Source organism: Motacilla alba, chromosome 9 (assembly GCF_015832195.1).
Source record: "Motacilla alba alba isolate MOTALB_02 chromosome 9, Motacilla_alba_V1.0_pri, whole genome shotgun sequence".
NCBI classification, from domain to species: domain Eukaryota; kingdom Metazoa; phylum Chordata; class Aves; order Passeriformes; family Motacillidae; genus Motacilla; species Motacilla alba.
In genome coordinates this window covers 21,913,996-21,932,212 of record NC_052024.1, presented here as the reverse complement: position 1 = coordinate 21,932,212, position 18,217 = coordinate 21,913,996, and the positions used below count along the sequence as shown (strand labels likewise).

The window sequence follows — 18,217 nt, the reverse complement described above, 5'->3', positions numbered from 1 at the left end:
TGGTTCAGCAGTGCCAGCCACCCTGCCAGCAAAGGCAGGACTTGGGGATTGTGTTGGGAAGCTGCCCCAGCCAAAAGAATTTCCCTAAGACCAAAACTCTCCCCCTTTCTGCAGCTCCAACACCAAGGATCAGCACAGAACTCTGACACCAAAATGCAATGGGGGGGTCCAAAGCTAAGGAGGAAGGGCTGGAGCTGGTCCAGTGAGGATGTTGAATTCCCTGGCTTTATTCAGAGAAAATGTCTGCATTGGAAGGGACCCCAAAGCTTGGCCACGGCACAGACAGGGGTGAGGGGTGTGGTACCTATAGGGCTGCTCTCCAGTGTGCGTCCTCAGGTGACGGGTCAGGTTTGCAGATCTCGGGAAGATCTTGCCACAGTATCTGTGATAAGAAAATGTTTGATAAGACAACACAACCTTCAGTGGCTTCGGCTCAGTTTGAGCTGCACTGGATGCGCAGCCCAAATGGAATCATCATGGTATGTTCCTATTGGCATTGCTTTGGTGCAGCAACATCTCAATAAAAGCATTCAGCAGATGTAAGGGATCAACACACACAAGAGTGGGACTGGAACTGCTGGCACCAACCAGCTTCGCTTGTTCAGAAGCAAGGGTTATATGAAAAACCTGTTTTAAAGATCACCCCAAGGTTCTAAGCCCACTGGGTGATTATCAGCCTCATTCAGATTTGGAATCAAGAGAATCTGTTATTGAAGCCTTGGATTTCTGCCTCTGTGCAAGCAAATTTCAAACCTTTCAACCAATTCTACGTGTCAGCAAACGTGACACCGTTCTGTGCATTGAATAGGATCAGAGCAGACAAGACTCAAAGACCTAATCCATCAAGGTATGTTTCTATAACAACATATCTTGAAAGAAGGTGACATGTTTTCAAAAAGATCAGATAAACCGATATGCCAGTGTCAAACGCCTGCACATTCTGGAGATGATATAGAGACCTAAGCAGTGCAATTTAAAAACCATTCTCCAAACTCGATAATATGTCACAGGAAAAATAATGGCAAAAAAAATAAAATTATCATGAGTTCTCCCCTTTCACTCAAGTAGCATATTAATATTCAGTTCGTAATTGGCCCATTCTGTTGAGGACATTGAGCCCATTTTTGCATGGGGGCAGAGCACACACAGCACTCTCTTAAGTGAATGAAGGTGGTGGCTGCTCCATGCAATGACTTTGAAGATTGCATCCCTTCACTTTTAACATCCCATTTATTTTTTCACAACGTGATGTATAAGCCTTCAAAATACCCACACAGCTAATTCCACTCTCTTGGACAAAGCTCCCATTCATTTTGGGTGCACATTCAATAACTATCTTCATTGTGGGATTTTTTTTTTTTTTAAGTCCATACACACAAGTCCTAATAAGTCATGTATTTTATCACTGATCCCTTTGGATATTAAAACCAGAAGCCAGAGAGAAAACACGTCTGTAGTTTACGATCAAAAAAATCAATTATGAAAGCACACTTTTATATATGAAAGTGATGAGAACATTTGGGGAAAAAAGAATTGTTTATATAACGGTTTCCACCTCATTTATCAAACTGCTGTGATACAGGGTGATGCCTTAGGATTTAGCTTTTATATTTTATAAATCCCATACTGCTTTAGTGTATAACTCTAAAACACCATATACAGTGTTAGCTACTGTCTTCTACTGACAAAACAATTCCTCTCTGGGCCTGAAACTCAAGGAGAGATGTAAACAACGGTGAATTGGAAGGGACAAAGTTGGAGTAAATGACTTCATTACCTGAAAGTGTAATTGGAGGATAACTTCTGCTATGTAAATGGGTCAAACCTGTAATTGGCTGAAAAACTCGTGACCATTGTCCATCTTGGGTGTAGCCTCTGGGAGGCTTCTGACAGCCCAAGGTGTACCTACTGAGGGCCTTTAATAAATACCTGCTTTTATTCTCTTAATCTTGTCCAGCCTCTGTTCTAGGCAGCCACTCCAAGGCATAAAGGGAGAGCTCTTTGTTTTGTACCACCAATAATTTAATAAAGAGAATCACAGAATCACTGGGTTGGAAGAGACCTTCAAGATCATCGAGTCCAACCCAGCCCCAACACCTCAACTGAACCCTGGCACCCAGTGCCACATCCAGGCTTTGTTAAACACACCCAGGGATGGGGACTCCACCACCTCCCCGGGCAGAACATTCCAGAACTTTATCACTCTTTCAGTAAAAAACTTTTTCCTGATATCCAACCTGTATTTCCCTTGGCCCAGCTTGAGGCTGTGTGCTCTGGTTGTGTCAGTGCTGCCTGGAGACAGAGCCCAGCCCAGCTGAGCACAGGCACCTTTCAGGAGCTGGGAGAGTGATGAGGGCAGCCCTGAGTCTCCTTTTCTCCAGGCTGAACACCCCCAGCTCCCTCAGTGGTTCCTCACAGAGTTTGTGTTCCCAGCCCCTCATCAGCCTCGTTGCCTCATCTGTATGTGCTCAAGCATCTCAAAGTCCTTCCCAAACTGAGGGGCCAGAACCGGACACAGCACTCCAGGTGTGCCCTCACCACCACCCAGTCCAGGGGAAGAACAACCTCCCAGCTCCTGCTGGCCACACCATTCCTGATCCAGGCCAGGATCCCCAAAGGGAAACGCCTTCCATGCTGGGCACGGAGAGGCCTGAGAGCCTCGCTGTTGGATGTCAGAGCAGGGGAACTGGGGTGGCCCCGGGGCTACCTGCAGGTGTAGCGCTCCTTGCCCTTGCGCAGCAGCGTCTCGGGGAGGGCGCTGGGCGGCGCGCGGAAGTTGAACATGGATGGCACCGACTGGATCAGCTCGCTGGCCTCCGGCTTCAGGGCGCTGAAGCTCTCCAGCTTCTCGGCCATGTTTTCTATAGCTGACACCTGCAGCAGGAGAGAGCACAGAGCCCGCCACGGTAAATAACCCCCTGGTATTTCTGCCCCAACCGGGCACCCAAAATGCAGAGAACATCAACTGACAAGTGAAAGAAGAAAAGGGGGAAAAACACAGTGTAGAGTTGCAGTCTCAAAAATTACGGGTCATGAGGGTAATAATCAGCCAGAGTTTATGTCTTCTTATTTTTAAGCCCCAGCTCCTACAAAATTCCTGGTTTTGCAGTCATGCTCTGTGGTTGTGTGCCTACAAGTCTATGCATCCCATCTATAGACATCATTGAATATTTATTATCAAATGAACAGAAATAGTAACTGAACTTCCAATTCATTTTTTAAGGACTTGGAGAGGACACATATTGCAGGGGAAACCTTATGAACACTCTATCTCAACGAAGGGCTGCAACAATCCAGATCCAAAAAGACTCCATCAATCTCCCAGCCACATCCAAGCATCCAGTCCAGTGTTCTAGCCCATCATAGCCAAAGACCATTAGATAAACACAGAAGAAATGAAGCTTTGGTGGTTTTGGTGCTCTGTATTCACATTCCCTGTTAGATGCCTATGTTATTTTTCCACCTCTTAATATTCTTGTTCTACCTTTAGTTGCTTTTAACTCCTATGTGCTTTGGGATGGCTCCACTCCTGATTAGCTGTCTGCAATTTGCAAGGAGTAGGGATTAAATAATATCTGGAGAACAGCTTCCTTTAAACTGTCTGGAACTGACCACGAAAAGCTCCTCCAAAACCTCAAACATTGCCACTTGAAGAGTTCAAGAATGCTGCTGAGCCTACTGACAGGTGAGAATAACCATCCACCTCTCCATAACACCATAAACAAATGAAAAAAAAAGTCAAGCTCTCACCTACAGAGCACAAAACCCACAGCATGAGCCCTGGGCAAGATCTTGCTTGTAACAAAGAAGGAAATTATATGAAAGACAAGATGTTGAACCCTTCTCAGCTGGAACACCTCCACAGACTGTTCTTCAGAGTCCATAAAAGGCTCCTCTGATTGTTGGAAAACTGAAATTTTAATTGGAGGAACTAGGAATTTTTGCAGGTTTATTTAATTTTATTTTCATTGGCAGAATTACACGGTTGTCTCCTGGCATGACTGTTTCCATGATGGTTAGCTCTGCCTTTGGGCTGGGTTGTATTTTCCCTTTAGCCTGTAGCCTGCCCTCTCATTTCATGCTCAGATTCCTAATGCTGAGTACAAATTGCAACGTACAGGGTACCACTGCCAATTTGCCAAATGTCTTTCATCAAACACAGTGGAAAAAAATAAAAAATCTCAGAGGGAAGTCAAGATACATTTACTTGTCAGGCAACAAATGTGAAAGCATTGCAAGGCAGTAAGAGCTGTAAGCTCTGGGGTTTGATTCATAATCACTCAGCTGCTAAAACATTCTCCACAGATGCAAGTGGACAGCACATTTGTCAATATGAAGGATTTTGACATGTACTGATCACAGGCATGAGATATGTAATGATGATGCTGCTGGGAGAGGAGGTAATTCTATCTCAGGACCCAGATGTCATTATCAACCCATACACCTCAACATTACCATATATTTCTTTTTATACGACTTCATATTCTCCTTTAGTTGGAATTGATTCTTAAAGCTTTTAAAATAATCATTCCACTGCCTTTAATTCCTCCTAATTGTTCCCCACAAAAATTCACTCATCTATTTTACAACTGATGAAAAAAATGGTTTGAATGAAAAATGCCCTTTGGCCTTGGGGCTGATTAGCAATGACCAGACAGTGCACGGGTTATGATATCACATATTTATGGTGAAGAATAATAAGGCTACTGAGAAGTATAATAAATGTTTTATTTATGTATATTTAATATTCAAGTCCATTTCATTATCTAGTGGGTTTAAATCATTTTTGGATCACAATTTCTCATGCACATGGTGCCCGCCAGTAATATATTAAAGCAACTATTCTCCCCTTTACATTTAAAATGGCTTAGTCATGCTGATTTTTGTTTTAGTTCTTATTTCCAGGATTTTGCAGAGTAGAAACTGAGAGAGACTCTCGTTTCATGCACAGCAACACAGACCAGCTCTACCTCCAACACTGCCTCCAGGATTACATCAGTCCCAAAATAGGTATGAAATCAGCACCTAATCTTAAATCCCTCATCCACAGGAAACACGAGCACTTCCAATTATTTTAAAGTATTACTCGCTTTCTAAAAATATGTTTCTCACCATAGGAATGACTATTGTGCTTGCTGTTTTGCTGTTTAGTTGTTTTTTGGGTTTTCTTTTTTTTTTTTTTTTGTTTAAAGCCTGACTTATGTGGTGACCTGGTATGATTTATGTTTTTCAAGAACTGCACCGGCACCAGTGGGAAGTGTTTGGCCCCACGGCTTTGCTGATCCAAGGCACTGTCACTCCACTGCTATCAGGATAATTATAGCTGGTACTATCTGCTGGAGTTAGGGCTCCCAAGAACCAAAATTGGTGCATTTTCTCAAGAAGTCCTGCAGTGTGTTGGTGCTCAGAGCCTTCAGGATGCAAATCCCTTTCGTGAGATGGGTCCCTGGGCTGTGGGGGCATTTTACAGCTCATGAAACCCTGCAGCCCTGATCCCCAGCATGCTGTCCATCACCTTCAGTGCAGGCAGACAGCCCCTGCTCACCAGTCTACTTGCAAAACACCAGCTGAGCAGTAAGAAATCCAGGGGGTTTGCATTGAGGGCTAATTCAGACACCAAAACCAAGCGGGAATTCTAAACCTGCCACGTGAGCTTTTGGCAGGTTCTTGGTGCCAAGCAGAGGCTCCAGGGGACATGCAGGAGGGTGGGCAAGGGACAGATCTCCCCACTGCCACACACCAGCACAGGGAGGTGCAAGCTTCCATTAATTGGAAGCTTCATCTTCGTTTCAACATTGAACAGCCATTGGCTGCTGCTCCCACTCACTTGGCTAAACCTTTTCAAACACATTTACATTTCTGTCAAGGAGAGTTCACCAATTTAATTAGGAGCATATGAAAAGATACTGGCTTTTGTTCCTCCTAAGCCTTTTGCCTGATATTTTTTGTGGGTTTATTTTTTTTTTTTTTTTTTTTTGGTATTGTTATCACTAATGACTAACCATTGCTCATTCAGGTTCTGCTCACCATTCATGGGATCACGGAGCTGGGGCACAGCTCCCTCAGGCATTTTTTTTCCCAGCTGAAAAAATCAAAATCTACTTAGCCTCTTTTTGAATGGAAGCTGTTCCCTACCTGTGGTCATCATTGTTGCCCTTTTCTGTGTCTTTTCTAATTCTGCTACAGCCTTTTCAAGAGGAACATCAGCTGTATTCAAGACCTGAAGGCAGTATAACATAATGATGTTTTCAACTCCTTTCTGCTAAGCATTCCGGTGATATTTTCATAAGACTACCAACTTCAAGATCTTTTTCCTGAATGACAGGAGTTAAAAGTCACACTTTCCCCATGGTATTAGTGGGTATTTACTGACACTGGCTTTTATCACTGTTTTAATCCTGGTGATTCAGCTTTCTCCGAATCTCTGCAGAATCTTCACAGTCAGTTCTGGATTTGGGTACTCACAGTGAACAGTCACAAACTCTCTGCCTGCTCACCCTTCTTCCTATGGCATTTACAGACATACGCCACAGTTCAGCCCAGTGACACACCATGGTGGAACCACTGGTAATCTTCAATGATTGTAAAAATCACTATTTTGTTCTTCCCCTTTTCTTTCCCTCTTTTTTTAATGACTAAATGTTAACCCAGGACATGACTTTCCTTCGTCCATAATGGACCTCCCTCTTCCAGCTGAAACACATCTGAAGTAGCTGCTCTTCCTTCCAAACACTGTTAGTACTGATGGCAAAGCAAGACCTGCCTCCACAGGAGCTGTGCTGGCCATGGAGGTGCTACTCAATCCACCCAACTCCTGCAGAGAGGTGTTGGTGAGAGCGCCTGTCCTGGAGGTTGGGTGGGTGCTCAGATGGGTCACCCCCATCTCCAGGGATGGTCCCTGGGACCACCAGAGAGGCAGGTGTGTGGCTAAAGCCACCAGCTGTGCTTTTAAGGGGTTCTGCACCCCAAAGCAACATGCAAGGGTGATCCCCAAACGGGGCACGGAGTGGGGGAGCACTGCTTGACTCCAAGGATTGGGTTAGTGGGATTGCCATGCCCATGGAGAAAGCTCTCTGAGGAGGCAGGAGAGGGAGAAGATCCTGTTACATATTTTACATACAGCTATTGCCTCACGGACAGGTCACGTGCGCTCCTAATCTGCGATCAGTGAATGACAGCGTTTTATACAGAACAGTAACTTTTGATTTACATATATAAGAGTTGTTGATTCTATCTGTGTCCAGATGTCTGGAAAAGGAAGCAGCTTTCCCCCACCTCCCTGAGAGGCTATTAACCTCCGACTGACGCAAACTAATGTGCAGTCACAATTCCCCAGCTCCGACTCAAAAATGCAGACATTACCATAATCGGCTAAAACAAGTATTTATAAACATTTCAGCGGGCAAGATATCATCAGCAGGGGTCTTGAACATTTGTCTTGAAATTTATTAACCAACCCAAGAAAAAGTGGCATAAATAAAGTGAAGGTTTGCTGTTGCTGCTTTTTAAGAATAACCTGATGATATGCAATAATCTCGCAGACAATGTCATGAATTACATGACCTCCTGCCTGACAAACGTGACTGCTTCATTGCTACTATCACAAAAACAACTGACTTTATGGCCAGACCTCATGGGAAAAAAAACTGTTCAAGTGTTTGCTTTCTATTTTTACTACTGTTATTTGGGGAACTCTTCAAAATCCAACTGCTAAAGCTCAGCATTTCTCCCTCCCCCAGCTGAAGTTATAACGTTGCCTCTAAAATCTGCAATTTGTGAATCGTGTTGTCTTGAAACTGAGTGTATTTGGACAGCCAGCCCTGGAACTTGGCTCAGTTATATTCACGTTCAAGAGACCTATCACAGCGGCTGAACTTTATGAAGCAGTAGCAAGAAACTCCTTCTGATCAGCAGTATGCCTCCAGAATAACTGGATTTGTATTAATGCAGTTGGTGGGGATTAAGCTCAGTTAACAGAATGGATCATGCCCTAAAGCTAAGCCCAGTAAAACAAAAGCCTTGTTAAGGCACTCACCAAATTCTTTTCCATTTATTTGTAAAATTGTTTTAATTATTTACAATGGTTCTTCCTTAAGCAAATACTGTCTGCCTAAAATTGCAGAACCTCCTTAGAGCAACCTTCTCCTGATGGGACCAAAATGGCACAAATAGATCCAATTAATCCTGATCCATTCAAAACAGATGTCCATTGATTTGCACTATAGGGCTCCTGCCAAACAATGAAAAACCAATCTCAAATAATCTTGAAATATGTGGCACATGCAACTGGGAATTGAGATGGAAAGGCTTGTGTGACATAACCAAATCTCTCAAGATGGAGATTCATCCATGAATCAGCATCCTGCTCAGTCCCTTCATGTTTTAAACACCTATTTCTGCTGGAGCTGCTCAAAGTGTGAGCACAGCCAGGAGACATACACTCACAAAAGGAGCAGAATGATGGAAATTTGAGGACTAAGCCAAAGTCAAGGAAATCAGACAGAAGAAACAGACTGCACTGGGTTTTTCCACTTCCCAAACCTGCTGTAGCAGAGCCACTTTTCTCAGAGCAGAGGATTAACGGTGCCTGGGCCAAATCACAAATCCTACTATGGCTCCTTCATGTCCTACAACGAATTTCCCAAAGAAAATACTTGGGAACAACCTCCTGTGCTCTCTAAGTCTGGCATCTAACCCCACCTCCTGCTTGCGGAGCCCCTGCAGCACCTCTGGGTGCTCTCAGGAGTTCTTTGGTGCCTGCTCAGCTCCTTTCAGAGCATCTCTGCAGCTGCATGAAACAGCATTCCCAGAAGAAAGTGGGATTAAACTCACACAAAGCAAAGGTCCAGCCCTGCTCTAGCAGTGTGCCACGGAGGGCACGGAGCAGAGGGCAGGGCTCAGAGCCCAGGGGCAGCAGCTCCTGCAGCAGGGACACACGAGCAGAGGAGCAGGAGAAGATCCCAGCGCCGGCTCTGCAGAGTTCTGGCTTTGCCTGGTGAAATGAGTCCAGGTGGCAGCGAGAGCCAGGAGCAGCAGTGAGTCAGGACCCCAGCCCTGCCTCCTGGCTCCAGCTCTCCCCTCCAAAGCCCAAAGGTTGGGAAAATCTGGGACAAGCATTTATGGGTTCGGCGCTGCAGCTGAGGAGCCAGCAGCGCGAGATCAGAACACGGCGTTTTTGGAGCTGCATCTGCAAAAGCAGTCGCCGTGGTTCTTTTTGGTTTTTGTCCTTCTCATGTACAATTTAGATGTATTAAAAGCAAGGTTTTATAAAAATAGAAGAGAAAGTCCAAATTTATCCCATAGTGCATTTAAAGCACAATTCCTGTTCGCGTTAGGAGGATGATGTAAGAATACACAGAGGACAAATTTGAGCTAAACACAGCAAATAAATGGGTGTTTTATTTCTGCTTTAAGCACTGTAATGAGCAATTAGGCTCAAATTTTCAAAGCTATTAAAGTGACTATTAAAGCGACTAACTCCCACCGAAGTCAAGTGAGAGAAAAACATAAAATCCTCTGAGACTCTGTATTTTAATGCAGATTAAATATTTATTATCTACTGCTATCTAACAAGATTTCAGCCTGAAAATTTCACTGCAATCTCTGAAGGAAAATGGCTTGGAACAATTTTAGTCACATATAAACAAAAGACTGCATTCTGCAACCCTCACTCAGGTAAAGCTCCCATTGCCTTCACCAAACAAAACCAGCAGGATCAGGTACATTAAAATAAAGCCAATTTTTCATAAGAGCATATTTATCTGCTCAGCTGTAAGACCCTGTAGGAAAGAGTGGCATGCTCCATAACTGAGTGGTAAGTTATCTCTCATATTATATTTTTCTTATGCAATTTATTTCACAGTGATTAAATTAAAAGTATAAGCAATGAACTTACCCAAATTCTTTGATCAGGCAATTGGAACTGGGAGCAAAATTGAAACAAAAACAACACATTATTCCTGCATTGGAATCCTTATTGCAATCAATGTACTTATTAAGATTTTATTTAAATATACTAATTAAAATGGTTTTATGAATGATTTATTGGACATTTATTGGACATTGGGGTGTTGTCTTCCTAAAAATTACAATCCTTGTAATGGCAAATTATTGTGGAACGCCATTAAATTATCCAATTTTCATAGTTTTTGGGCACAGGGAGTAATTTTGCCCAGCCAGGGATAGGATAGAGACTTCAGGGTTTATGTCTGTAAGTTCTATTTCAGAAACCTATTTGAAAGATCCATCTGTTTGCTGTCAAATTATCCAGTTAAGAAACAACAAATTTAGGTCCCTGAGATGGAAATTTTCAGGACTAAATTCAACAACAAAACCACAAGCTTTTAGGACATGAACAATAAGTTTGTAAATATTTTAAATCCTGCCAGCAGAAAATGAAAACTCGAGGAGCACTCCCCACCTGTACTTTTACAGGGGTGAACAGGACTATAAAGGAAAAACGGCTTTTCTGGAAGCCATTCCCCAGCCCTCCATAAATACCAAGCCAGATTCTGCCTTTGCAAACAGAAGGCTCCTTTCTGTTCTATTAAAGTTTGCAAGAAAGCATTTTGACATTTACTTTTTTGACAGGACATGTGCTGGTGGTTTGGTTTTCTTTTACAAGGTTCCTTAGTGCCCATTACACTCCTGACCTCTGCATCCATCCAGCTCACACCAAACTACAGACATCATCCCTCTCACTCAGGTAAGTGATAAAACCAAAGCCAGGCTTTACATGGGCTTTTTGTTCTGTTGCACAGTGAGAAATGTGGAGGAGGGGGTTCTGCAGAGCCAGCCTCCCTCCTGCCCCTGGGGGCTGGCTCTGCCCCACCTGGGCTGGCTCTGCCATGGGGAGGTGGCACCTGGCACCTCCTCCTCACACTGACAGCCTTGGTGACAGCACTGGGACCTTCCTCGGGCACCAACCAGAGATTCAACAACTCCCTGGGACATAACACAGAGGGTGGAAGCCTGACATCATTCCCGTTAACAGGGAAATGCCCCATGTCTCCATTTCACCCACACATCCTTGCCTGACTCCCAGCTCCCCAGGTAACTCAGTCACACAAAAGAATATCCAACTAGATGAAAGAACACATAAAAGAATGTTCACTCCTTTCCTGCCCACCACAGCCAAACTCCAAACAGTGAATTTTACCCCAGCAGCCCCTTTCCCACACACTGACCACCCCACCTACCACTGGCATCAGTCCAACCTGCAGCAACACCTTCAGATCCTCCAAATTCAACATCACTGAACCACTCTGAGTTTCAGCTTCTGAACAGCTAGAGAGCACTAAGCAAAATAATCCTGCTTTTTCCATCAATGCAGTATCTAAAATGCCCTCATTTAAATAATTTCCTCATAATTTACAGCTGCTTAGCTGCTCTAACAGAATCATTGACTTGATGGGGAGGAACCAGCCTGTTTCACAGCAGGGACAAAAAGCAGATTGAGGTCCTTTGTGTATTAGCACTATCTGCTACTAAACGGGAATTTTCACTTGCTTTGCCAATTGGGCAGATTTACCTTATTTAAGGTAACTCAGCACGAGGTGTTAAGCTGCTATTAAACCTTGCACATAAATTCTCCATTATTTTAATACATCTTAAATTCTTATTTAATGCTTATAAATACTTACATAATGTCATAAATACTTATGCCATGTAAATACTACTAAATACTCCAATGCAAAATCCAACACTTTGTTCAGACATTGGAATTGGAAAGGGGTGTTGTGCATCTGCAACCATACATGCTATCAGCTGCTCTTCCCAGCTCTGCAGAAGTGCCATGTTTCAGAACATATTCCATGCAAGTTAGGACATAATAACTTAGGACTTAATTAGGAAAAAAAAAAAAACCAAGTGGTAATTGGGTTGTTTTGCCCAGGAATTCAGAGGAACCTGAACCAGAGACAGCAGCTCATGTGCTTGAAATAAAGGACGTGCAGAGGGTTTCATTACTAAGATGAAACAGCCCACAGTCAGCAAGGTGTTCAAATCTCTAAATACCACAGAGGATTTTATTCCAGGTGTAAAATTTAACCGAGATTTTTAGCAAAATCTCCTTGAGCAAGGAGGAGGAAAACGAAATGAGGGTGCAGTGCTGGTGAAGAAAAGCAACATACAGTTTGCACGCAGATCCTCTTCCTATGGCACATACACATCACAGTTGTTAAACTGTTTTGGGACACCCTCCTAAATGTTTTTCATCCAGGACTGTGGTCTGTGAAGAAGCAAGCAACCCTCATAAAGTCTGTCCTCAGGACTGGAGGAGCAGGGATCCTACACACACTGCACACGTTGCAGCCCACAGCAGCTACCAAAGAAACCGTGGAGCAATTGCACTATGAGGCTTGGAAACAACAGGTGGAAACTTTTCTCTCTTTTATGAGAGTCCTTAAATAGAATAAAATCCCTTTTAAAGTGGGATGTTCAGCTTTTCTGGCCTTACTGTGAATCTGCACCAACTCCTCGTAGTCAATACTGACCCTCCTTGCTCAGAGCACAGGAGAGGGCTGAAGACACGAGTGGCTGCAAATGTTGGTAGCTACGTTATGGTTTTGGAGGAAAATAGTTCTAAAAGACACACTCAGTTCGAATCTGGCTTCCTCTATAATCAAAACATGTTGTTTCATCTGCAAAACATCAAGAAGCTCAGAACAATGCTTATGCTTTTCCACCACAATGGTCCAGCAAAAACTGTGTGTTTTAGGAAATCCAAAAATGACTAAGACTGCATTCATTTCTCTGCACCTGCTTTGAAGCATCAACAGGCTTGTTTACAACATCAAAATTCCCAAAATACTTACTTGTGGATGAAACAAGAATCCCGGGGAAGGTCTCAAGTATTTCTCTTTTAAAGCTTCCAGTGGGTCAGTTAGCTTTCTTTTTTCTACTCTGTAAATGTTAAAATTAGATTTGCTTGAGATGAATCAGTCTCAGATATTAATAATCATACAGCTACTCAGGTTTAAAACAGGCAATTACACATCAAGCAATTTGTTTCTAGGAGATAACAGTGAAAGATAAGGGAGGAGCTCAAGTCTTGATTCCCACACACAGCTCAATAATGCCAGGGTGGGGCTGGGAATCACCTTTAAAGTAGATTATACCATTTATATAGGGAATAATCCCATTTCAAAAGGTTGATAACCATTATAATAGGAACCAATGACTAACTACCAAGCACTTTTATAAAGAAATAAGACAACTGAACACGTTCAGCACTAAAAGGAGAGGAATTCAGGGGTTCCTCGAGCAATGGGTCCCTTGCCATCTGTCCAGACATAACATCACAGCCACCACCCTGGAAACCTCCCCTGTGCACAGCCAAGGTCAAGCAGAACAAGAAAGATGGGCTTGTAGGAACACATTGAATCTGAGGTGCCAGCAACAAATCCTGCAATTCACTCATGGCAGCAAAACCCAGCGTGGACAATTCAGAAACAGCGTGAAAATTGGAGGATTTTGGTTTTCCTGTTACTGATGTGCATGGTTTTATGGATGAATCGTGTTGTCCATGTGTAGAGGTAACTCATGGCAAAGGAAGGCTCAGTAATAACTGCCAGAATTTGTATAGATTTCATCAAAATCATGGAAACGTAGGCTCACAGAATGGCTTGGGTTGGAAAGGACTCTAAAGATCATCTTGCTCCAACCCCCTCTGCCCTGGGCAGGGGAGTTTGCAATGCAATTTAATTAGTTGGTAACACAGGGCCATAAAACACGGGTCATTATTTCCGCTGCTGCAGGCATTTTCAGTGAATATGATGCAAAGAAAACTTATGGTCTAACACAGATATCAATCTGGCATGAAGAAAACCATCTCACTAAATAGCATCACATCCTGTTTCTTCATAATGCAGACTTCTTGTCTTATGCACCAGCACTCTCCAAAAACTTTGCTCACAGCATTTCTTTTTCAGCTAAAGTAATAAATTAGCATAATTTACTTGGCACTATCCTTTCTTTTTTTTTTTTTAACAAGAGCTGTAAAATCAGTCATTTATATTACAGACAAATATTTTTATGGCCAATATTTCTCTAAACTAATTTAGATGCATGACTTTGACTTGTTAGAGATATAAGTGGAGAAAGGGCAAAGGGGGGCTGCCACACACAGGATGCAGGTGAAAGTCACATCCCAGTGAGATCCGTCTCAGTTCTGCTGGGAAACACCAGAAGGCCTGTATTTTACCACTGGTTTTTAAAATCTCAGCTCACTGACAGAGTGCACCTTTCAAAGCCAACAGTGCTCCCACTGATTTCACAAGGTAGACCATGGATGGGGACCTGCACAGCCTGGTGGAGTGGAAGGTGTCCCTGCCCATGGCAGAGGGATGGAATGAGATGAGCTTTACAGCCCCTTCCAACCCAAGCTTTTCTGTGATGATTCTATGACTAAGGAGCCCACTGGTGAGGCTTTGTACACACAAGGATGCTGTGCCTTCATTTCTATGAATGAAATGCCTGAAGAAATCAACCCAGTACTCAAATAATGGTAAAAAAGGGCAGAAACCATTCTCAATTTCCTCACTTTTAACACATCTTAGGGCCAATGAGTTTCTTTGTTGTACTTGTGAGAAACTCCTCTTGAATTCAAGAGGAGATGGCAAAGTAGAGTACAAGGGGCACTGTCATCTCCAGGGGAAGCCAGAAGAGGCAGAGTTTTGGAGGAAAATGAACTTCAGGCAAACCAGTGACATCAAATACAGATCAAACAAACAAACATTCAGTACTGATGCCAACTCAGAGAATATATTCAACCTCTGCATGTGAAGCTGTGCAGGTTAGATAAATGACTCATGGCAACGAGGGCTTGCTAATTGCAGCACTGCCAGCCCCGTGGCTCACTTGGAGCAGCTGGGATGGGAGGAGGCATGTACAGGCCAGCATGTGGCCTGGGCCCCCCACGCCCTGGCAGTGCAATGGCACCTCCAGGGACACTGGGAGGGGGACAGGGTGGCAGCCCTGGCAGGCCTGGCTGCCTGCACCAAAGGATGCTGAAAGGCAGCAGAGAGTCCTTTACCTGTATATGGGATCCATAAAGAACGGGGTGGGCCTGGCGTGCTGCAAAGAGGACTCCGAAGCTTTCCTCTGCTCGAGGTCTCCTCCTTTCTTCTCTCCAAAGACGTGGTTTTTCCGAGGCTCAGCTTGCCTCGTGCTGCTGGCTCGGCTTCGGCTGCCCATGCTGAGATCCAGAGGCTGGTCCTGGCTGGATGCAGAGGGGGCTGCTGGCTTTGAGGGGATGGGAGTAAGTGGCTTCTCCTCCTTACGTTTTATGGTGAGGTCAAAGGGAGACTCAGAGCTTCCCTTTGGGATCTTCTTAATTTCACTGGGTGATTGGGGCTCCACTTTCAAGGGTAACGGTCTCAAGTCTCTATCAGGAAATGGATACATTGATTGAGAGAATGCTGGAAAAAACGGGAGGGGAAACATGGAAGGGTAAGGTAAGGCTCCGACTTTTTTGTCTTGCAGCCCCACAAGTCCTGTTGAACCAAAGTACTTTTCAGCAATAGAAGCAATAGCCTTTATAGAATCATTCACCGCTCCTGACACCGCAGTCTGCTCCTCTAAGGATGGTGAGAAAATGGAATGATTGCTGTGGTCTTTCTTATTATTTATTGACGCCAGGCTCTGCAGAGAGCTTACTTTGTCTTTGAACATTTTACCATTTTCTTTAAATTTCTCTTTCTCACTTTCAATGTCACTTTCCAGATCAGAGCCCGAGGTGGTTTCCAGGTCACTGCCACTGGGGGTACTGACATCGTCAAGGTCAAGGTCACTACTCTCTGACTGGTCACTGAGTTTCTCATGTGGCCTCTCTTCAGAGGACCCTTCTGGTTGAAGCTCCACTGGCTTATTCTCCCCTACTGATGGTTGTTTATTTAGTGCCTTCAAAATATCCTGGGTGGCTGGCAGTATCTGAGGATTTGTCATGAGGGGACTTTGGCTTTTGTTTGTCTGATCTGTGCTCGGAAGTCCTTTAACAGGAGAACTAGTAGGTAGCAAAGGTGGCCTGTGGTACAAGCCTGAAGGAAACAGACCGGGGAAGCTAAAAGAAAATCCAGGAGCTGTTGGAAAGGTAAGACCAGCAGGATGCCTATTGGCTCCAAAATAGTCAGCAAGGCCCGGATTTGCATGATTCATATTAACCATGGACGTTTTATCCATAGCTGGGGTTCCAGGAAGAGAAATGCCTTGGCCAAAAAATCCTCCTGCTGCAAAATGGTTCTTGCCCTCACAAAATCTCCTGTGTTTATTTAAGGAAGACGTAGTGCTGAACATTTGTCCACAGTCTTTGCACTTGATTTGGGTTCTGCAATCAGCATGCATGCGCTTATGACGACAAAGGTTTGAAAACTGAGTATAGGATTTATGGCAGACCTCACCTGTATGTAAACAACAACAACAACACATCTCAGGCTTTGTGGTAATTGCCCCCACCCTCAAAGTTGTGCAAATAATACCATTTTTACCCGCCAAATGTCAATGAGGAAGCCACGGGCAGACGTCTAGGTGCACAAATGTATAAAAGCAACCGTACTGTCCAAAGCAAGGCATCTGGGCAGACAAATGTCACAAGACAGCATCAAAACCCACTCCAACCAAGCAGAAAAGGTCTGGAATCACTAAAAGACACACTCTCCTCGTTTGCTCTTTGCACTGCACAGTGCTGCACGTTCCATTGTTCCATGTTGTGTTAGCCCCCAGAGCCCCCCACGAGCCACGACCCCATCCTGTGAACCCACACGAACCCACGGTGCTCCTGTGTGAGAGCACAGGTGTCTTCAAATGGCATCCATTTATGTCACCGTTCCCACGTGGAAATGAATCATTAAAATAAATATTTGCAGGACCAGACAGAGATGAAGTTGCCTCACAGAGCTTTCACTCTGTGAGAATAGGAAAGAGGTGAAGGAGGAGACAACCAGGTATTTCCTATTTCCAAGTACAAATGTAACAAACTTTTTTTTTCCACTTACAATGAAAAATTTAATCTCATGGAAGTCCAGGCTGGAACCTGGAAAACCTCAGTACTCTCAGATGTCCAATGCATTTCTATTCATGCAATGCATAAGTGCCCACTGGTGCCTGTAACTCTAAATTCCACACCTTAACTTTCCTAGTCTTAATATTGCTTATTTGCCTCTTGCACATGACAAGATAGACCATATTTAAACAACAATTTCCTTTAGGAACGAAACTCTCTTTATTTGCATGTCTGATGCTCAGTAAGAGCCTGATGAATTTCTTCCCAGCACCTCTGGGATGAGAATGATTTCAGTCTCACAAATGCAGCATTTGGGAGAAAGCCTGGGAACACACAGGGGACCAGATCTGCCTTGAGGTCAGGGTCTGATCTAGCCTGTGACACTCTGCACGTTGGAGCTCAGCTTCCAGCAACCTTCCACAGTGGCAGGAGGCTGGAGGTGGTCCCAGTGGTGCAGAGTGAGACACTACAGAGTCAATCATGTCACTGAGGCAAGCAGGATTTCACAGCCTCCTGGTTTTCTGTCTGCTACAAACCTTAGAGAGGAAATTGGGGCAGCAACCAAGTTAAGAGTCTGTAAGAAGTGGGTTTTGGAAGAGGGCAATGCTTAGTTCCCCAATGAGCTTTTATGCCCCTTCTTGGCATCTTTTGGATGAGCAGGAATATCAGGCAAGCCCCAAGGCTGTGCTGTGCCTTGTGCTTTTCATTATGCCAAAATTTGTTTGTACCTCTGCCCTACCTTGCTTCTAAGAGTATCATCTCCAGACTTGTTTGAAAACAAGGCAGCACCACTATCAGCAAGCACTGTTATCCCTCTGAAATAAATCCTTTTTTTCCTTTTTCTTTTTTTTCCCAGGAAAAAGCATGTGGCCACTTTATTTTTTATTTAATTTCTGTTCTATCATAAACTCTCATCTTTCACACATCAAAGCCGCACAACAATACGCATTGTGTATTCCGAGGCCTTTTTAACAATCATTTTCATGACTCGAGACAGTCTGACATAATTTACAATGGCTCTATTTTAAGCCTGCAGAGGAAACTGAATTGAATGTATCCCATCCTGCACTCTTGGTTCCCATGAACTGCAATCACGTCCTCTTAACTTCCACTGCAGCGGGGCCCGCGCTAACCTTCCTGCTCCTCCAAATCCCTGCCCTTGAGAAACTCCACCACTTGTTGTCATCTCCTCACTGTTTACCTCTTCAGCAGCCTGCT

General features: G+C 44.0%; 1 protein-coding gene across 8 annotated transcripts in view; it reads right to left on the bottom strand.

Moving 5' to 3' along the window:
• The window catches only part of MECOM (MDS1 and EVI1 complex locus), a 326,163-nt gene that overhangs the window by 9,171 nt on the left and 298,775 nt on the right, over positions 1–18,217 (bottom strand). For 4 of the 8 annotated variants that reach the window (XM_038145705.1, XM_038145706.1, XM_038145709.1 and 1 more), the window contains 5 exons: positions 15,035–16,397; positions 12,816–12,903; positions 9,896–9,922; positions 2,708–2,874; positions 305–382 (listed from right to left, as the gene is read on the bottom strand). In XM_038145705.1, coding sequence (XP_038001633.1) covers positions 305–382; positions 2,708–2,874; positions 9,896–9,922; positions 12,816–12,903; positions 15,035–16,397 — 1,723 coding nt within the window. The remainder of the gene's footprint in view (positions 1–304; positions 383–2,707; positions 2,875–9,895; positions 9,923–12,815; positions 12,904–15,034; positions 16,398–18,217) is intronic. The other 4 variants (XM_038145707.1, XM_038145708.1, XM_038145711.1 and 1 more) reach the window with 3 other exon arrangements.